The sequence below is a fragment of the Pimephales promelas genome, chromosome 5 (assembly GCF_988280905.1).
Source record: "Pimephales promelas chromosome 5, fPimPro1.hap1.1, whole genome shotgun sequence".
NCBI classification, from domain to species: Eukaryota; Metazoa; Chordata; class Actinopteri; order Cypriniformes; family Leuciscidae; genus Pimephales; species Pimephales promelas.
In genome coordinates this window covers 22,359,120-22,382,086 of record NC_142773.1, presented here as the reverse complement: position 1 = coordinate 22,382,086, position 22,967 = coordinate 22,359,120, and the positions used below count along the sequence as shown (strand labels likewise).

Genomic DNA, 22,967 nt, shown 5'->3' with positions numbered 1-22,967 from the left:
CAAAACAAACAGCGCAGGACAGGGCAGCAGAGCTCACCAGGATCATCCGATATGAATTGAACATCTGGATCCACCGTGTCTGATGATAGCAGCCGTCTCTTTTTCCTTGATGTGAACTCTGACTCTGAATCACTCTCTGATGATATATAGCCTATAACGCAAGTATTGATAACTGTAGTCTGGTTTTGTTTGCTTATTTCTGATCAACAACTAATGTAGAAATTATTATAAAGCAAACACCACTACGGAGGTGACCGGACGGACCTTTCTGTTGACAGTTGAGAGAGAGACCACGATCAACCGCGGGATATTTAACAAAAAAAATATCGCGAAATTCAGTGCGGTCAATATGACCGTCTATGGCCGAAATAGGTAAATATGTTCATTTGTTTTGTTTTGCCTTACGTTTACGTAACTTAATTTATATGAAAATCATTTTAAATGAAAATACAGACAATTTTAGGAAAAGTCAGGTACCAGCAGGATTCTATTATTTTTTTCAACAAAGTTATTGTAGATATAAAATTCAAAACGGTCAAAATGACCGTTGTGGCCGTTCTAGTGTTAATAAATTAACAAACTGTCCAGACAGTCTCCTCTCTTTTTTTTTTCTCCAACACATTCATAATCATTACTTTTGCTGGTGCGCTGCAGAAAGCTTTATGCGTGTGCTTGAGCACTTAATTTATATTTTAAAGGCTCATTATTATGGTTTAGTATTTCGTATGTAGAAAAATGTTAAAAATGTTACATATAATACTCTTTTTCAGGCCTGAAACAGACCATTTTCCAAAATGATTCTAGTCTCCCGATGTTATCTTTCAGGGCTCAGTTTAGTAATGTACATAAAGACACTTTTGTATATGTATTTTTGTGTGTGTGTGTGTTTTCTGTGTGTTTTCTGCTTGTGGGCTCCCTGATCAACAAATCCAAAACAGTGGCCCAATCAGCAGCGCTTTATCAGAATCATGTTCCAAACCCTCCCTCTCACTGTGATTGCTTCCATTGTTATGTAGATGGTGGGTATAGTGCGACGAAAAAGAAATCTTTGGAAATAGCCCTTTTAATTGCCATCTCGTCATTTGTCAGAAAAGTTATGATCTTTCCGTACCTCTCATTTCCTCCTTTATGTGCCAACAATCGCCTAATCTGGAAGCATTCAATTTGGAGGAGGCTATCATCTCCTCGCATCACGCTCTTTCCACCGCAAAAGGATTTTCCTCCTAACGAAGTGGCTGCTATTTCGAGAAAGCATTCATTAAAACCGCCGCTCTTTTGTTTAGGGGACAATGAGAGTTTAAAGTCTCGCAGAGACTCCTGTGTTAAATTGCGTTAACTCTTGTGATAGATTAAGGGCTGCGATGTACCTCCGGGTCTCTTTGCTGTTCTTGGAAAGGACTTGTAAAGCAACTCAGTGCTCAGTACATCATGTGTCATTTAGTTAAAACACCATTTGGAAAATCAATAAGATTGTAAAGTTGAAGAACAACGTCTTTTGGTCTTTTGTTCATAATCGTAGCGGGAGGACACAAAGTGGGCCGTCGGGTTATCAAACTGGTCAATATCTCTTTAATCCTATAAGTTAATACCTTGTAGATCAAAACCAGGAATATATGGAGATATAAGTTCTGCTGTTCACACAGTAACCGCTGTCGAAATAAATAAAACCGCTTTAATGGGGGTGTAAAATCAATACTCTATTTGCAATAAGGGTTCTCGCTCTGTGGGTGAGCCAGCATTGAGAATAGCCCAATCTGCTTGCCTGATTTGAGCTTGTTAAGGGGTGTCACTGCTGGGGTCCTGATGGGACGACTGCAGGCCACATGTAAAACCTCTTGTGTGCCGCTTTACACACAAACATATGTTTATACACAAGCATTCAAGCTGGTGTGCCTCCCTCCCCACACGCAATTACCCAATCTGCCTTGTATCTGATGTCACAAAGCATTTTTTTATTGCCTACACACACACACAAGCACTCTAGATGTCAAATCACCTGCTACAAAAGTCTGTTTCCTTTAATGATTATACTACAGTCCTGGTTAGAGCTAAATCACAGGGGCATTGCATTACACGGACGAGGTGTTATGTGATATTGATTACTTGAGTTTGTTGCAGGTATTCATTTTTTATTTATTTATTTATTTTTTTATGGAACCTGCGATACAAACATGTAGGTCAGAGGGACTCCCCTGGGAATAGATTTTTCCGGGAATATTCCCTCGTAAGTATGTATAGAGCTCAAGAGATTCTGTGCAAAATGCCTTTGACAGCAGCTTGGTGTGACAGCTTTATCTAAGTGGATATGTTTTTTAAATCTCTGTCCTAGATATCACAACACATGTAGACCTGGATCCAATCTGTTATTTTCATCGGAGACAATGACAGCTTAGTTTTTATTTCGGGCCAGTAATGGTCACATTTACATTTTACATGTACTGTATTCATTAATCAGAAACTTTTATCCAAGACGACAACAGAGCAACATCATAAACGATTCGCAATTTGTCTTTAGATGTTTCTTAAAGTTAGGGAGGGATCAGCAGTTGGGAAAATCATTCTATCAAAGTTTTAAAAAACAATGTTTGAGCTATTTATTAATTTACCATTACATTTTTTTTTCTTTGTTTGTTTTTTAAGCCACTCATGCTTATGCTCTGACTGTGCGTTCACACCGGACGCGAATAGCGCGTCAAATTCGCGCCTAGTTTGACGCTTGACCACTTTGTGTTAACTTGCGCATCAAGAGTGAAACTGACGATGAATGCTCGGTCGACATAAAAAAATGGCCGGCAACGGTTTTCGATTTTGCAATTTTGAAAATCGAAATCCGTTGGCGGCCATTTTTTTATGTCGACCGAGCATTCATCGAGAGAGTTACCGCTCTGTATGTGCTCTGTAGAGCAGAACAGAGGCGTGGGGATTATCGTCGCCGTATTTGTGTGCACCGGACCCTTCGGAGACGAACCGTTTGGTGAGTTTCACCATTTGCTCGCTCCAGGAGCTGCGTCTGGATGACAGCCGCTGTCAGCTGTACTTCCGCCTGTCCCGCACCCAGTTTGATGACCTGTTGTCCCGCATCTCATCCATCTAATTAATCTAATTAAGCCTCCAAAAGTTATTAACCTGTCCTGTGATTTTTTTTCTCTCTCTCAAGTCCGGACACGAACTTATGCACATGTTGTTTGTCTTTACATCATAATAATATTTCATATAATCTAGATATGGAATAAATAACATTCATTACAAAATGAACATGTCTTGTATATTGAAATAAAGTTTTGAGTGACAAAATATTTGCTTTATTGTACATTACAACCACACGCATTTAGTCATATTACAAAATATTTTATTGAAGCATCCAGATACTTCACCACGTGAGCAAGCAGCAGGCTCCTGATTGGTTAACACGGTGCGAATTTGACGCCAAAGTTCAGATTTTTGACGGCAGGCGAAAAATTGAAGTCAAAGCCTAACGTTATAGTCCCAGCGCAAGCAGCAGCGGCTCATACGCTGACCGTTCAAATGGGAAACACAAATTGAGGAACAGCTATGTTCATACACAGCAGGGTATGTGAAAATGATCTTAATAATTATAAATCAAACAGCTTATCAATAAATCTTGTGGAATAACACTAATACCGGGAGAGCCGCGATCGGATTGGGTTAAGTTACTTAGTAAGGGGTACGTAACGTTAGTAGGACGTCGATTAACAAAATGTTTAAATATATTTTAAAGTACGTCAGTGAGCCTTTGTCTTGTCTCTTTAATCGTCTTATTTTACGTTATCATTATGACCAAAGAACCGTCAATATTTCCAAGCAATGTAGTTGTGAATGGGTCTCGCACATAGACGCTAGATCACGCCAATCATTTTCCCCTTGGCTTTTAGATTTTCTGGAAGGAAAACAATTCCTTTCCCCCGTCCAAACTTTTAGTATACCGTTATCAGATTTGCACTATCCATGCGCACAATGCTTCAGCATGTTTCCCTCGTTCGAAAGCTTGCCAGACCTCCCGCGCATAGTTACGGTTGCTAAGACATGATTGGCCAGTGACGGTTTTCGGGCGTGGCTTAGCGAAGGGTCAATTTGATGCTATTACAGTTCAAAAGTACTCCATTAACTGTATTTAGTGTCACCTTCGGGGGTGAAATCTTTGAAATCTATCAGAGTATGTAAATCTATAACCTAACCCTGGGTTGAAACTCTTACTCCCGCACACACAAAGCTCATTGTAGATGGCTGCTATTCCAGTCATGCAGGGTTTACGAAGGTTTAAACATATTCTTCTATTCGTGGAAACAGAGCAGAAAGAGAAGAACAGGTCTGGATGGTGAAATCACAGAGATATGCCTGCCCTCTGTTCATAAGACATGTGATGCTAATGCAGGAAGCTATCAATGAGCTCTATTGTGCGCCTTTGAGATGGTGAGCACACATTCTGCACCGGATGGAGATGCTTGTGTGCCATAACCTTTTTGTAACTCATCAGGAAAATATGCCACATCAAATGTCCAGATGATCTCTTGATAACGCATGAATTAGAGGGGAAATTAATAAAAAAATCCCCTCAAGGTTGCCAGAGATTAATGTCAAGAGCGGATATTTCAGAGCTGTTTTCTGAAGAGCTCATAACAAGGAGTGTTTTATTAGTTAAACGCCTGCTGTAATCTCGGCTGACGGTTGTTTTAGCACTTAAACCCACGTACAAAATCAACACTAGATGACCTTTCAAAAAGATTTGCCAGAGTTTAGTCAAGCGTTGAGTATGAAATTAATTTCCTTGGTAAATTTCAGCTTTTGAAACCAATTCCGATCTGGAGGACACCCGCATTAGAGTTTTGATATTTGTTAAAGGCACGTACGTGATCGTGTTACGGTTAAACCCTCACGTATGCCCTCGCAGTGTTTAACTACACATTCATCTCATGTGTTCTGTCTCTGGGCTCAGCTGTAGGCTGTTATGCTGAGGTCAGGGCCCCGGGAGGCCCCATAAGTTTCTCTGATCGGATCCAGTGCCTCGGCCACCCGCTCTTTCAGGATCAATGCCAGTTGCCGCTTCAACTGTCTTTCTGATAAAGCGGTCACACACACAGTGACATCAGATTGCCACCCGTCGCCGTGCCATTCCCAGAACACAGTGCGCCGCGGTCCGTTCGCTCTCTTTCTCCTTTCTGCGGCTGACAGCTACATTAGTCTGCCTCTGAAAAGTAAAAGCAATTGCATTTTTTCCCCCCTTTTTCGGTTGAGACATGGGGGGTTAGGTTTGGGGGGTGTCGAGGAAGGCATTTATCTCAGTGAGATAGTGATTTAATTTTAGGTGATGTATAGCCAGCCAGTTGCCGTGGTGATGCTCAGAGGGGGGTGATCAAACCTGTTTTTCACAAACACATAGAGGCATATACTTTATATGACTAGAGCACATATTTCAGTCTTCCAGAGTGGAGATGTCCAGCACTGACCATTTATCATAACTGACACGGCTAGTGTTTACACGTCCCTGAGAGAGGTAGGAACAGCCCCACAACTTAAACACTAATACACTGACACACATTCTGTGTACACTAATGTCTTTTCTTTTTTGGAGTAGTAACTGTGGATGTTTTTTTAGAACAAAAAAATGCCATTTCATCGTTTTTTTTTGTTGTTTTTTTACCTCCTGATTTATTTACTACAGACTTTTTGCATCAATGTTGTTATTGTTAACTTGAACTAAATCTAAAATGATAATTTTCGATAATTGCGATTAAGCTGAAATAAAATCATTGTATCGCTTAAAACACCACATTGATCACCAAAATGACATATTCTGTTTTTTCCTAGAAAAAAAAATAAATATTTGTCATGCCTTAAAATAGCTTGAATGTAACTCTAAAACCTTGCTTCATTCAGTATATGTGGTTCTATGAATATGCAAATTAGCCCTGACTCCACTCGCTCACTCCAGCTCCCAACTCGTTGACGTGATTGGTTACAAAGTAGTTTGTGACATCAGAAACACCAGCGAATTCAAACCACGTTTTTGAGACTGTCTTTGGTTCACTGCAATTTTAAGGAGAAAATACTCAGCAATGGTGTTGACTTGTGAATTTGCGCATGGTTTGCACATTAAAGCATATTAAAAATCACCTCATAGATGTATAAACAACATTAAAAGCTTCATTTTCACCACAGGGGAGAAATCTAAGACTATTTGCTATGCTCCACCCTAACAGATTAGAAAAAAAACTGAAGATTTCAGTGAATAATGTCATTTTTAGTAAAATGTACTAATCAGTAGGATAAAATTCAGGACTGGAATGAATTATTACTGCATATCATTTTTATCTGCCATATCTATTAATTATTAAATAAGAAAAAAAAAATAATGCTTGAATTCTCTCCGAGGAACCTATTTCACATTTTAACGTATATATATAGTAGTATATTCCCGGAAAAATCTATTCCCAGGGGAGTCCCTCTGACCTACATGTTTGTATCGCAGGTTCCATAAAAAAAAAATAAATAAATAAATAAATAAAAAATGAATACCTGCAACAAACTCAAGTAATCAATAAAATTAGACCCATTTCTAAAAATGTTGGTAAACTGATTTTAATATTTGAATTTAAGAATGTATGAAATTGAATGCAATAATGTATTTTATTTGCTCAAGTGAATGTTTATCATTAACACATGTATCTCATCTGAGTGCTAACATAATAACCTATTTCCCTGCTATCTGAAGCACTGTATGCCCACTTAGCATTCAGTGTCTGTGTATGTATAAGCCTCATCTGTGGAGACCTACTTATGCGTTGCGTAGGTTTAGAGCCTTTTACAAAGACAAGCATGGTGTACACCACCAGAATCAGACGCACCGACTAATCAACAGGCACATTTGACACGGTCATATTACCCCAGCGGTCGCGTTTTGATTCGTTCCGTCAAAGCTGTACATGGACGTTTCTGAAATGAAACAACGGTTGCTAAATGGTTGAACTGTCTGTGACCTGTGAGTGATATATTTAGGTCAGAGGATTGAGAGGGATATGACAGAGTTTGTTAACCGGGACTCGACAAGCCTCTGGAACATTTTTCTGTTTATTTCACTCTGTCGCTTTATTTCAGATATCAGGTTGCAGATGATGCCCTGTGGTAGATTGGTGGCAGCAGAAGTATAACTTATGCCTATAAGTGGGAGTGTGTTTGTAAGACTGTTTGTAAAACTCTGTTTGAATCATTGTTGCCTTGATATTGCTACCTTGTAAGTGATCATTCATGTAGGATGTCTTCTTGTATTCAAAACATGCAATTTAACAGAAGATGCGTTTGTCGTCTGAATATGCTAGTCTGGTTTAACACTCACAGTTCATTGAATATACTGTAGTGCAACAATGCCCACCCACTTTTTCAGTGGCCATATTTCATTTTTTTTCTCTCTTTAACCAAAACAACTAGCAATGAGGTGAATGACAACATTGCCAAACTTTGGTTTGAAACAAAAAGTACAAGGTACATTAAAGGTAGGTTTCTTTACTTACAGAACACATCACAAAACAGTTTGATTAGCAAAGCCATGCTAAGCTAACATGTTGATCTCTAAAGAGAAGCACCAGCAATAGATAGACAAATATTGTTTGAAATAGTGATGGAACTATTACTAATAATAAAATGTATGTCCACATCCACTTTTTAGACTAGTTGGCCAGTTGGGTGCTGTTTTAGCATTTGGCTAACGAGTTTTGGAATAAGCAGCTTTTACTTTTGGATCCTTTGTGTCAGAAGTACAATTATAATAAGCAGCTCATAAGGTTTCGAAACATTTGTTGAAATGAATGAATTTACACATGTATAGTATGTTATGATTACAATGTCACATTTGGGAGGTTGTTTCTCAGGTCAACTAATAGATTAATGCTTGCGGTTGTGGTGTGTTCAGTTGACTGACTAATGTTGTTTTCTTAGTTTGGGGTCTGGAGCTTTGCCTCAGTCATTTGTAAAACAAACGTTGTGTACTGTTGTAGTGTCTGGACAAATCAGAGACACACAAATTAGTCATTTATATTTAATGAATAATCCAACAAATTTACTCTCCCAACAATGTTCCGTGAAACTTCCCCCACAAATGAAGCCAACTCTGGCAGGGAATTGTCTCCTAATTCTTGCTAAATAAGAAGAAATAAACCCTTTTCAATATATATATATATATATATATACATGTGTATGTGTATACATTATGCATGTGTATATGTAGGTGTAGATACTTATGCCTGTATATCTGTGAATTTTAGAGTAGTTAAAATGTTAAGTCTAGTTAATAAAGTCTTTTTCATATCACACGTAAAGTTGTGTGTGTCTCAAGCTCATATCTGGAGTCAAAGATCTTGACTACTTGCTCTTAGTAGTACTTAATAAGAAAGACATTTCTCATGCCCCGGAAATGTACATTTCAATTAATTAATAACAGGATGAACCGAATAATTGGTTGTAACGTTGATGTAGCTACATCAAGTTCACCCAAATAACTGATTCAAATATTCATAATCAATTATAACAAGTTATGATTGATTGTTAATATTTCACAGAGCTAGTTTGCAACACCGTTTACTCAAGATTCCATCACTGCTCATGCCCACCACAACAGGTGTTGTGCCCTCTCATCGGCTCTCATTGACTGTCCTGCCCGCCCATCATGGCAACAAAGCTCTCTAATTGGTTCTCAGTGGATTATCCGGGGTTAATTAACTGCTGTCTTTGATGGTGGAAGGCTCTGATGAAGGTCTGTCTTGCTGAATAATGGGGCTGCCCGGGACAGAGGCTGAGAGTGTGGCCAGGGTTTCGCCTCCTCTCTTCTCTCCTTCATTCCTGTGTTTCAGCATCTCAGCTATAAAGGATTAATGACACCATTACCATGATTTATTTCTGTATGGATTTGTGTAGAATCATCAATCTGTTAGGGCATGTTATGTTTTTTTTTTCCTTCCATCTAGGCTGGTGGTAAATCTTGTATTTTTGTCTTCTTTTTTTTTTTTTTTTTTTTTTATGTCTACAGGCAAGCCCGTGATGATTATTACAGAGTACATGGAGAATGGATCGTTGGATACTTTCCTGAAGGTGAGGAAGGCAAAACGCCCGTGGCACAAGTCCACACCGATATTCACATGCCATTTAAGATGCTGCCTTACATTTAATTACCTACAGCCAATAAACGAGCATCGCTCAAGGGTATAAGCCACGGATACCTCCCTGAAAGTCTATTACTGCAGGGAAATTAAGCATGGAATGGATGCCTGGTTGAGGCAGCACGGATTCAGTTGCGTACTGTCCATTAGGGCTCTCGTATCTTGTCTGTTGTGCAGCGAACGTTCCAAGGTTGTTATAGTTTGGTTCAGTTTAGTTTTCATTTCATTCTGTTGCATTTTTATATACTTATTTTTGATTAAATATTTTCTGTTTAGACTCAACAGAATATTCCCATCTAAAATGGATTTTGCATGGGGACATTCGCATTTTTCAGAGTAATGGTTGAATTAAACTGCATCATGCACTATATTGCAATTTATTTTTACAGTTTTATTTCAGTTTATTTTTCATTGAAAGTTTATTTTTTATTTATTTACATTAAATATTTGTGTTATCATTAATATCTAAAAATGTCTATCTTTTGGGCCTTCGAGTTACACTTTATTTTGATAGTTTACTTTTGACATTTTACTAACTATAAGTAACTTTACAACTACATGACAACTAACTCTCAATAATTTGCAACTACAGTAGAATATTAGTAGACTGTTAGGTTAGGGTATGAGTTATAAATATGTAAATAAATGTGCATGTATATAAATATAAATAAATAAATGTGCATGTACTTGTAAAGTTACTTATACAGTAGTTAGTAGAATACCTGTTGGAAGACCATCAAAATAAATACTAATAGTTTAATTACTGGCCGTTGTCTTGTAGTTGCAAAGTTACTTACTGTATATAGTCAGTATGTCTAAAGTGGACTATCGAAATAAAGCGGTAGCCGTCTTTGTTTTAGTAAAGGATAATAATGCTTGAGCGTGTATTTGAGTGAACGTGTTGCGAATGTGTCTCGTACAGAGACAGGAAGCGAGTAAATGAACTCGGTAGATTTATAATAAGGTTACGCTCGCTCCACCAAGCTGCCATAATGTCTCCTCTGCAATCCTCACTAATTTATTACCGCCTTTGTCACCCAGCGGATCAGGCCACGAAGTTTTATTACGCACAGCACAGATACGTTTTCCTTTAAGTCAGGACTCTTTTTAATTGCCTACACTTTGAGAAAATGAAAATGAAATCTAACACCCCCACCCCTAAAAACGGGCCTGTCTGAGACTTTCGATCTTTCTGCGGCGTACATAATGAATCCCATAAATACCCCCTTAGCCCACATAAAAAGCTAATATAATTATGGGGTCCGTTTTATGGCTAATAGCTCATAGTTCGGCCACCCAGCTACATGTGTTTAATTAGAAGACAGATCAGTTAAGCATCACTTACTAGTAGCAAAACAAATGATTTCTCTCTGTCTCTATGTCTGCGTACTCTGCTCTTCCTGTAAGTAGTGTGGCTTCTGACAGTAGATTGATAACAAGCAGTCGATCAGGCCGGACGATCAGTCAGCGGCCACATTTCACAAAACACAGCGTAATTAACTTACCCACATTATGATGCATGAAATACTATACGAGCGCATGTTTTCTGATTGATATTGCTCGGAGGTACAAAAGTGGGGTTTTAACAAGATTAGTGTACTGCCCAGATATGGAGATTAAGACATTGAGCTAATTGCTTATTGCGAAGACTGTTTTTGAGGCAAAATGGATGTCTGAGCTCTTTTGTTTAGCTAACAGAGGCACCAAATCCATGTGGTTTTACATTAATAAAGGCCTGTCAACATTATAGCAATTATGGCAGAAAGAGCTGTAAAACCAGAGGTCAGAGTCTTTTGCATAATGAATCAGAACTCAGAGCAAAACCAATGGATCTGTGAAAATGGAGGGTTTGAAAAATGCATGAATCTGAATAATGTAATGTAGAAATTTTAACAGAAAGAAAATCTTCGAATATTTATGAGCAAATTAATATTCATTGTAATAATGTTTGATAATAATAATTATTATTTTGATTATTATTATTTATATTATTCCAGTGTGTGTGTGTGTGTGTGTGTATATATATATATATATATATATATATATATATATATATATTAGGGCTGTGAAATGATTAATCGCATCCAAAATAAAAGTTTGTGTTTACATAATACTTTATATGTGTGTGTATTGTGTATAATTATTTTGTATATATAAATACGCACACATGCATGTATATATTTGCATTTATATACTTTTATATATATAATATATAATATATATAACATTAATATTATACATGATTATAAATATTTGATATATTAATAAAACATTTTTCTTACATGCATTTGTGTGTATTTATATATACAAAATAATTATACACACCCCACACACATATATTATTTAAACACAAACTTGTATTTTGGATGTGATTAATCGCGGTATATATATATATGTATATATATATATATATATATATATATATATATATATATATACAGTATATATATATATATATATATTAGGGCTATGAAACAATTTATCGCGATTAATCGCATCCAAAATAAAAGTTTGTGTTTGCACACACTATTAATATAATATTTAAATAATATATAATAATAAAGATTTGTAAAATAATAAAAATGAAGAAATGTTGTAAGTTCATGATATCTGATGAATTAGCAACCTACTTATAGTGGCATTTGCATGGAAATAAAGGTTCCAGTTCAAACCACAATAAGTTTTGCATCGTGCTGCCAAAGGAGAACAGTTTAAAGTTATTTAAAACCTTTGTTTTCACAGTGTACACCACCTTTAAAATCTATAAAAAACTAACATGTGCCATCACTTTCTCTTGCAGAAACACGATGGGCAATTTACAGTCATTCAGCTGGTGGGGATGATGCGTGGTATCGCCTCAGGAATGAAATATCTGTCTGACATGAGCTACGTCCACCGTGACCTGGCGGCACGAAACATCCTGGTGAACAGTAATCTGGTGTGCAAAGTGTCCGACTTCGGCCTATCCAGAGTGTTGGAGGACGACCCTGAAGCTGCGTACACCACACGGGTAAAACACTTTTCCCTGTCAAGGTTATTTTAGAGTCATCATAAATTTTACAAAAAGAGGGAATGAAGGAAGAACTAAATGAATAAAAAATTTATGTTATTTATTGTTTTGTAACATCTTGTTTTCTGTATACATTCTGTTTTGGTTGCTATTTATTTAGTGTTTTTTCAGAGCTAGCTTTCATTGGCGTCTCATTTTTTTGCTAATATGGTAAATCTGAAAAATCCCCTAAGACCTAAATATTGATTGATATGTCTGATCTGAATAGAGAAAGAGATGCCTCTTATGTTCTTTAAAAGTGTTTGATTGTGTGAATGAACTAGGATGAGACACAGAGAGAAAGAGGAGGGATGTTTGAGAAGTGAGTTGGCTTTCTCGGGGGTCAGTTTCTCTGTCCACACAGCATGTATTAATTACATCCGTTTCTGACAGGACAGCCTACACTCGTTCTAATTGGTGAGCACCCCTGTGAATGCGCATGAAGGCCAAGGGCAAGAGAGTGTGTGTGTGTGTGTGGCCTTCAGTGTGGACAAAGCATAGACTCAGCAGGAGAATCTGTTGTCACATTCAAACAAGGGAGGGAGGTGCTTGTACAACCCTGAATGGACCCCTGCAGATTGCCTTTTGATGCTCGCGTGTGTGCGTGCTTGAGACAAAATGTGTTTCAACAGGGAGGAACTCTTAAAATATAAGTGTCTCTGACATTCAGCGCCCCGTGCCCCATTGCTTCAAGCCCTGAAATCACGAAGAGACAAAACCCTTCAGGCCACGCGAGGCAACCGTTTATGTTGCTGTGACTTTATATAATTAAAAAAAAATGTAAAGATCGCTTTTTGAAATTCTCTTTAAATGATTTTACCCCTTGGGCCCTGCTGCCGTTCTTTGACACTCTCGTCACGTATGTCTATATAGAGTACAGCCAGTTTGTCTTTTGTTTGACTTTGACTGTAGAGATTAACTGCAAACTACTGCAGCTATTTAAAAAGGCATTTAGGGAAATAAAGACCCCTTCATAGTGCTGGAATGGAAAGGCAAATATTGTATCTATTCTGTTGTTTGTTTATGGGTCTTTAACTTTCAGAGAATGAAATATCTTAAAACACATTTTTCACACTCTCATTAATTTTAGTAGTGTACTAACAACGTCCGACCGTGCAGATTTCAGTTATTTTTTATCCTGGAAATTACATCACAGTGTTATTTCAGCTTGTATATTGTGTTGAAATGACGACGATGGAAATTAACGTTTTTGGAATAAAATAGGCTACAGTAAGGTTAAGTTCATAGCTAGCATTTTAGGTGTCTTAAATAGTGACAATTAAGCCATATACTACTGTTAAAAAGTTTGGGGTCAGGGAGATTTTTTAAAAATGTTTTTAAAATAGGTATATTACGCTCACCAAGGCTGCGTTTATTTGCTCAAATACTGTAAAACAAATAATTTTGTGAATTATTACAGAATAACTGTTTTCAATTTTATAAGAGCAGCCATTACTCCAGTTTTCAGTGTCACATGATCCTACAAAATCATTCTAATGCTGATTTGGTGCAAAATAAATGTAATTTTGGTATCAGTTATTAAAACTGTTGTGCAGTTTATTATTTTTGTGAAAACTGACTCTTTTTTTTTAGAATTCTTTGATAAAAAGTTCAAAAGAAAAGCATTTATTTCAAATCGAAATCTTTTGTAACATTATACGTTTTTACTGTCTCTTTCCATCAATTTAACATGTCCTTGTTGAATAAAAGTATTCATTTTTTAATAAAAAAAACATCTTACTGACCCCAAACTTTTGAACAGTAGTGTATTTTCACATTTTGTGCATAATTACACAAAATAAAAACTATTACTTATTTATTTATGATGTGTCATGTTTAACCCCAAACTGTATCTCTTGGTAACCAAGTACACCATTGATTTTTCCAAAACTTGTTTGGTGTGGTAGAAATCATTCCACAAATGAGGGACAATCCTAAGTTTTGAAAATGACAGAAATCATTTTCTCTCATATAGCAAAAAAGAAAATTTAAATCAACCCCTGGAAACATGAAAGTACCTGATTTTAAGGAAACACCGTCTTTTTATTTCCTTTTTAGGGTGGAAAAATTCCCATTCGATGGACGGCTCCTGAGGCTATAGCGTACAGGAAGTTCACCTCAGCAAGTGACGTTTGGAGTTACGGCATCGTCATGTGGGAGGTGATCTCATATGGAGAGCGGCCTTATTGGGAGATGTCTAATCAAGACGTAAGTGTCCTTGAGAAACTGGAAACGCTCTTGTTCTCTCGTGTATTGTTTAAATTGAAATCTGCTCAACTAATATCTAATATCTCCACTAATATCATTTCCATTGAAGCCTCTTGGGAGAGGGGGGAGGGCAGAGCCTCCGAGCAGTGTGTCCTTGCAAGTAAAATCTTCCTGCCGTGATGTCTGTATAGAAACCGCTCGAATGACAATGGTTTTAGGAGGCTCATAAACGAGAGCTGTCCAGCTGCTCCTGCATTTAATTCAAGCCAGTGAAACACACTTCATCCCTCACTGCTATATTATGCTAACAGTTTCTGACTTCTCCATTTATTACCATCTCAGGAAATGTCAGAGAAATCTTGAAGACCTTCAGGGCACCGTTGATAATGATTTAGGTCTTCTCTGCTCATTCTGCAACACAGAAGAATGTTTCATGTCTCAAGGAAAATAGCTCATTTGATTTAAGAACATGAAGTGGCAGAGAACAGGGGCTGTTTTAACCATAGCAATCAGTTATAGTCACATAGGAGATGTCTTGTACCAATGAATGTTACACGACTTAATTAAAGGTTCTTATGTTTTACACCGTGGAATAGACAAACATTCATTTATATAAAGTAATATGAAATGTAAATGTGATGTACCATGCTAACTACTACTAAACTTATTTTTTCCACTAAAGTACAATAATAGCATATGGTGCTTGGTATTAGCCAGTAACAGTGTTATCAAAAGAAGAAACGGACAGAAAGATTTGCATTTACTTTTACTTGCATTTGTAAAAGATCCTGCATAGCAACATTAACAACAGCAGCAATGAAACTGGAAAAACGTTGTAACCTAAAAATGTGCTTCATACAAATGTGCTATTACTTCATAATATAGCAACTATATTACTGGATTTTACTTGAGTCAAAAATATGATTTTATTTCACTGAATAAATTATTAAAACTTATGTTAAGGGACAAATGCAGTAGAAAAATATCCTTAAGGTTACATGCTGGTAATTTTCTGCCAGAATATTATCCTTTGAGTTAACGGGCATCTTTAACTCTAAAACACATTCAAACTATGGATAAAACACCTTCAAAATCATTATGGAAAATCTCTTCAAGTTAACACAGTACAATGGGCCCTATTTTATGGACTTTTCTTAGAGTGCAGTTTCACGTTTTGTTCTTTGTTCGATATATTATATTTTGATGTATGTGCCTCTGTTTCAGGTGATTAAAGCTATAGATGAGGGTTACAGGCTGCCCGCTCCGATGGACTGTCCCGTGGTCCTCCACCAGCTGATGTTGGACTGCTGGGAGAAGACTAGAAGCGAACGGCCCAAATTTGGGCAGATTGTCAACACTCTTGACAAACTCATCCGCAACCCCAACAGTCTGAAAGAGCTTGCCAACAGCTTAGTCTGGTGAGAAACTGATATGAACCTGTGCTTCAGCTTTTCACACTATGCTTAACCCTGCACTCTAAAAAATGCTGGGTTGTTTTAAAACAATTTTGGGTAAAATATGGACAAACTCAGACTGGGTTCCTATACATATTATACCCAAAATTGGGTTAAAACAACCCAGCATTTTTTAGAGTGTGCATTAAGGCCACTTTTCTTTAACCCTTGGTTATGTAATTGTTTATATATCATAAATAATCTTCAAAATGATCAATAAATCATGTAAAATCTTGTTTTCCTATAGAAAATATCTGAATATCCTTTAAACAATATAAATTGAGGAGATAATTTACACTACCATTATTTTTTTAAAGAAATTAATACTTTTTATGTAATGTATTAAACAAATAAAAAGAGACAGTAAAGACATTTATAATGTTGCAAATTATTTCTATTTTTTTTAAATATTTTTTTTCAGAGCATATATCTTTATTTTTATTTTCTTTAGAAAAAAATGTTCAAATTAATGTAACATTAGTGTCTGAGGTAGACAATTAAAGAGGTTGCATGTTCATCACCAAATAAACCCAAGATTATGTTAACTCAGGGTTATAAAGAACCATTGTTTAACCATTTATTAACATTGTTTAAATATGACAAAGTGGTGGAAACATGTAACATAAAGAACAACACCAGTTTAAACCAAAGGATTGTCTATTTTAAAGTGAACATTTAAAAGCCACAAAAACAAATCCCTAACAGCTCAAATAAATCCAGAGAAAATCCAATCCAGCTTTTCTTTGTCTGCCCCATGAACTCTCAAATCTTTCGTTTAATGTGAGACAACAAGCTGATAAACTCCATATCGTCTAATATAACCAAACCTAGTGTCACTGATCCTTTTCCAGCAGACATTCATCTGGCAGCTTTGTAAAATGTCGTTATAGATAGCCCTATTGTAAAACCTGACATGAGACAGAGCGCAGACTCCCCCCTCCACCTGCGGTTTATCAGGAGCGCTGGAGACGGAGACGCAGAGTTCGCATTACAGCCGTAAAGCTAGTGAGTCAGAGCCCTTCTTGAGATATACGCTTCTTCAAGTCCATCACAGTCTCTCTGATTACAGCCCAACCTGCCAGTCATTTTATCTCTCTGTGTCCAAAGAGGACAAAGAAGAACGAGGGCGTTAAATACATCCCAGGTCTGAGATTGAATTGACCCCCGGATTTCACTCAAACGCCGCTGTCACTCAACATTGTGAGCCTAACCCGTCTGTCACGAAGAACGGAAAGGGAACACAATGGGTTTTAACCTCTACTGCAACTCTTCAACTCTTTATCCTTTTCTCATGAAATTACTTAAGATATCGACTCTCACAAGGAAGTGAAAGGAAGTTCTTGGATCAACTTGCTTTTTTGATCATTATACTCCGAGACAAATGACAGTTTGATTAGATTTTTGTTAACCGTAAGCCTGAAGCCTTAACACCATAACCTACAATTCCAATGATGATTTATTACGTAAGAGCAGTTTTCCATCTCTGTACTCAGTTCTTTAGCATTAAGCCACACCATAATTGATACAAATCCAATTTCCTTTCCAGGGAAGACCCCACCACCCCAGAGTTCAGCGTGAGTACGGTGGATGAATGGCTGGACGCCATCAGTATGGGCCAGTACAAGGACAACTTCGCCAGCGCGGGCTACGTTTCTCTAGATTCCATACTGTACATCAGCTTGTGGTAAGTTTGTGTATCTGGACAAAGGCTCACATCATGGCAAGTGTTCCAGACCAAAATGTTTATTTTTAATATTTTATTGTATTATTTATATTTATTTGGGGTGAATAAGATTTTTTATTATTTGTTAATGATTAATTATTATTGTTTTACTTTTTTTATATTTCAATTTAATGCTGTTCTTTTTAACTTTCTATTTGTCAAAGAAACCTTAAAATAAGTATCTATCAAGGTTTCAAAAATATTAACGTTTATTATAAGAAGAAATTGTACTTGAGCATCAAAATTCAGCTGCAGTATATGTCATGCAAAAAAATCCATTGATATGTATTTTTTATAATGTGCTGCTGCGTAGCTCTGCCCACAAAGCAATCTCTTCGGTTATAAAATTATGCTCCACATTGAAGCACATCAACATGTTCTGTACATCAGGGAAAAATAGTTACTAATTTTTTTTTAATTATTATTATTTTGCATTTTTTAATTTTTGCTTCCTCAAAGAACCTTTCAGTGAACACTTCTTACTATAACGATTTCTTTTAACTGAAGAACATCGATATAATCTAAAGAACCATTTTCCACTCTAAATAACCTTTTGCGCAATGGAAATGTTCCATGAATGTTAAAGGTTCTTCATCTTCAATGCCAATAAAAAACCCTAACTTTTACGAGAGCACTCTTAAAGGCCCCCTGAAATTAAAATAAAAAAATGTTAGCCTTAAGGTTATGAATAAGCTGGTGTGTTCCAAAACTATGAAAAAATTTGCATTTAGGAGATATAAGCATTCAAAACTTAGCTAAAATGGATCACGGATGTTCCTGACATTACTGCGGACTTCAGCTTTCATCACATCTTCTGTCAAATCAAATACTCTAGAATCTAAAGCGTCCCGCCCCCTATGCTGGCCAAAGCGACCGTTGACGCCTCACGGAGCAATATGGGTTAGAGATGTGTGTTCGGTTGCTCAAACTCTCAAGTTTTATTTTGTTTTTTCCAACTGTACGTTGGTTAAAAAATGAAATGGCTAGAATTTATTCACACCTCTACTATTAAATCCACGGTATCATCAGTGCTTGGATTCGCTTCCATTTTGCTGTCAAGTACGACTTGCAGTCTGTGAGGTAAACTAAATGCTAATGGGCGTGGACCCATTCGATATGTCCCGCCAAAGCTTCAGTGGTAATTGTCAACACATCATACAAAGCTGGCCTTTTATATATTGTTCTTTAATTATGAATTATTCTACAACCAAACACCAAACAAACTGTACTTACTATTACATGATTTCTTCAAACGTTTTCTCTTTTTTTTTGTCCCTTCTTCCTCAGTGAGTTAAGCAAGATGGGTGTGACTCTGGTGGGGCACCAAAAGAAGATTGTCTCTGCCGTCCAGAGCTTGCACGCACAGGGGACACACGTTCAGGTATAACAAGTCTTCTCCACCGCCTGAGAGCGTACAGACTGAGAGAGTTAACAACTGCTCCCACTACAATCCCTATCAGCAGCTTCACTGTACAGTTCCCACCCTGGATGTTTCCGCATACGACCCTTTCGTCAGCGCTCTGGCTTCCGTACATGCACGTCCGAGCTTCCTACGAGTCGAGGGACACACGAGACCGATCTGCAATCGCTTGACAAGGCCACGGCAAATCAGATATGAAGTATGGTTATCAAACAAAAAAAAAAAGGAACAATAATACATTAGGGAGAATTCACAGCTTGTGTTTTACAGTTTCAACGTTTGCATTTCATATGTGATCTTTAGCATATCAAAGGTCGGACTTTTTATGAAAACGAGGGTTGTTGTTTCTTTTTATCACGTCCATGTTTGGGATATCGGTATGTTCTTCTACATCCACTATAAGCCACAGTACCATAACAGAAGATGTTAATAGTATATTTATTTTGTCATAGTTGAGGCATTGGTTGAGCACCGAAAAGACAAGTTTGCGTTCCACCAGCAAAGATGGCACCTGGAACGACAAAGAAGTGTGAGGATGGCAAGATAAGATAAGATCATTATATTCTGTTTAGCTGAGAAATAACTGCTCTTCATTCATCGTGTGTTCCTTATGTGAACAGGCGCTGAAACAGTGCAAGCATTTGTATGAGAAACCGTTTGACTTCCAAATAAAAAGTGAAATGTTATTTCTGTCCATTCGCCGCACAGACACGTTGTTCAACTGCAGCGAAAACAACTTTACATCATCATAACGTGTGTGTGCCACGTCCGCATCGTCGTTACGTTTACACTCATAGTGCGTGACCACATATACTATTGTACTATAGTGTATAAAATGTACAGTGTTGATTTAAAAAACGAAGACAAAATCGAAAAAACACGCGAAAAACTAGAATGTTTGTAATGATGTACTTTTATTTAGTATGAAGAGGAGTTAGCGGCCGTGTGGTGCGTTATCACCGCTGTCTGCTGATGTGCGATAATAACTCATCTCTGGAATGTAGCATGGATCCTAAGCTTCGTCTTTGATTGACAGGTGACAGTGACTGCAGTTTTTTCACTCAAGTGGTGCCCTTAGCTGCTTGACTTTAGATGCCTTATTAACTGTGCAGTTCTTTCTCTTTTTTCCCGTCCTCCCCTTAGAAATGATATCATGAAGTATAATGTATATAGTATTTATCATTGCGTCACTGAGAAGCTGGAGCTCGATATTAAAGCCAGGCTCAACATGTTTACTGTTGTTTTAGTCTGCTGTTTGTGGAAACGCATTCGATCCGCCCCGCTCTCGCGGGAGGCACGGGCACATGTGGTATGTAGGGACGGAGAGGTTTTAATAAATCTATTGGGCTAAACTAAATTCCTCATGCTAACTTTACTGAGACTGATTTGCTGCACTGTATATTTTTGTACTAGTGAGGTTGTTCTGTAAAGTCAAAGTCTACCTGTTTTATTTAAATATATATGAGACAAATACAGGAACTGATGGTACTGAGAGATAATCATAATTTCAGATCATGATCATGATTCCCTCACATCATTTCAAATTTTGATTTCTTTTATGTCATTAATCGTTTCGATGCTTCAGCACAACACTGTAACTAATCGCAAGAGCTACTCAGAATCTGTCGGGTTTCTTGATTCAAAACTCTTTTAAAATGGAATTATGAGTAAAATAAGTATGTCAGAATTCTGTGTCTGCAGAATTCGGGTGGCTTTAACGAAGCACACACAACCACGGTTCCTTCTGTCAATTTTTAAGGAAAATTCATCATCTGTCATTAGATTATGTAAAGTATAACTGGAAAATTTTATACCATGTTGACATAAATGGCAAAAACAAAGAAAATATTGCTAATGGGTCACAATATTGCACTTTTCTTTTAATTTAGCATATTTTTATTCAGAGAAAAACACACTTCCTTAAACAAGCGATTATGCATTTAGATTAATTGATTTGTTCTATCCTGAGATGAGTTAATGAATCTTATAGTCTTAATCTGAGATTTCAATATGTAAAATATAAAATAATTGCAGAAGGCCAGAATCCCATCCATTTTTATGCTAATTTTTTGAAATCTATTCAACTCTGTCTCAGGAGGCAATATGCTGATGTGGCGAAATTGAATTGGCTGCACGAAATCCCATTGAAACAACAAAAACATGATTTGACGATGATGCTGATAATGGCAATATTAACAACCATTAATAAAACATAAGCTCCAAATTTTACTACTGCAACATAATCTTTCTGGTTTTGCAAATACAGCTAAGGAAAGAAATCTATCTGTATCTGCTCACCAAATGAATCAAAGCAGGTGGTTGTGTGACTAAACAATGTTAGAAGGATGTGGAATGTTGTTAATATAATAGAAGATGATAGATGAACATTGCTTATAAAGTGGTTGTCTTTTTGTTCTGCCCTGGCTCTGTACATGTGTTTGGGCTGATCCTTTGTGAATGATCTCTGTTCTTTTGTAAGCTATGTGCCCATCATCTCTTCACACACTGCAGGTTTCTATGGGCTTGCGAAAAAAAGTGTACGCATTGAGGCTCTTAATGTCGCTGTAATAAATGCTAATATTTTTAATTTCTCACCTGAAGCTTTGGCATCTCTTTTCCTTCTTCTGCATCATGCAAATGCATCAACACAGACGCCATGGGACTGAAACGTTTTATACCTAAATGTCGGTTAGACTAAGGGTGTAAAAATGCACTGATGCATCCATCGAACAATAGCAATGCATTATGTGCAAGTCACAATGATGTATATTATATTGCACATCCAAAATTCTGTAAAATGCCCTATTTTGAATTGCAAACTGACCAAACTCTAGTTAGAATTACTGAAATATTTTAAAGGCTTTATGAATAACACCAAAAAAGTGAAATCAAATTTTGACATATCAACAAAAGTGAGCATCTTTTGGAATTAAATCTATCTCTCATATATATATACATATATATATATTTTAGTGCTGTCAAACTATTAAAATATTTAATCGCGATGAATCGCATTAATGACATAGTTAACGTGATTAATCGCATTAAACACACATTTTTATCTTTTCTAAATGTCTCTTGATTTCTTTTTGTCCCATTATTTTTTCTAATTTTAATGCTCTTCTCAGTATGAAAAAGTGGAAAGTGGATCGGCTTTCTTTGTGCAAATGTTTTTGCTTTATTTTTTTATTTATTTTTTTATTGAAAACAATATTGACAACTTCACATCAGCTGTGTGTGTGTGCTTGGCCATCAATGATAGCTCAGTTCAAGACGACAAAAAATAATAATAATAATTTGGCAACATTTTAAAAGTAAACTTTCAATTCATAATCTTATTGACATCCATTTCAGTGTCTTGCGCTGGTCATCCACTCAAAACATAAAGTTAACCTACTATTTGGCCGGCTTCAGACAGGATGCTGAATACGCGGCGCTACGCCAGTTTTCAAAACTTTTTGGAAGCCAAAATCCAAAAACGTACCAGCGTATTGGCCACGCTGGTAATCGTCACAGCAGCAAAATTTAGACCACGGTGTGTGGTTTAGCCATTGAAATTAATGGGTTTTATAACACAACGCCGCGCCCGCATCCTGTTGCAAAAGCATGTGAAAAAAACTACAAATTTTGCTAGGCCAAAAAGACCGCTAATCTCGCGTTAAAAAAATTAATCGAGCTAAAATGGGTTTTGTGTTAACGCCGTTAATAATGCATTTAACTGACAGCCCTAATATATATATATATATATATATATAATTTGTAAGTCTAAGCAGAATTAACTAAGGTTTGTTTAAATTTACAGGAAGTGGCACAAGCATCCTAATAAGGCTGTAACTGCAAAAAGTCCTATTTTTATTAATGCATTTATGATCAGCAAAACGGGGCCTTTTTGACCTGCACGCTGTGCCAGAGACGGATGTCATATTCTCCAGAGAGAGAGAACGGG

The 22,967-nt window shown here is 36.9% G+C and overlaps 1 protein-coding gene across 2 annotated transcripts in view; it reads left to right on the top strand.

The window, feature by feature from the left end:
• epha4b (eph receptor A4b) overlaps positions 1–21,621 on the top strand; it is a 134,171-nt gene extending 112,550 nt beyond the window's left edge. For both annotated transcript variants that reach the window (XM_039654694.2, XM_039654695.2), the window contains 6 exons: positions 9,038–9,099; positions 11,968–12,177; positions 14,275–14,424; positions 15,649–15,842; positions 17,425–17,562; positions 18,889–21,621. In XM_039654694.2, coding sequence (XP_039510628.2) covers positions 9,038–9,099; positions 11,968–12,177; positions 14,275–14,424; positions 15,649–15,842; positions 17,425–17,562; positions 18,889–18,988 — 854 coding nt within the window. In that variant the 3' untranslated portion in view covers positions 18,989–21,621. The remainder of the gene's footprint in view (positions 1–9,037; positions 9,100–11,967; positions 12,178–14,274; positions 14,425–15,648; positions 15,843–17,424; positions 17,563–18,888) is intronic.
• The last annotated feature ends 1,346 nt before the right edge of the window (positions 21,622–22,967 follow it).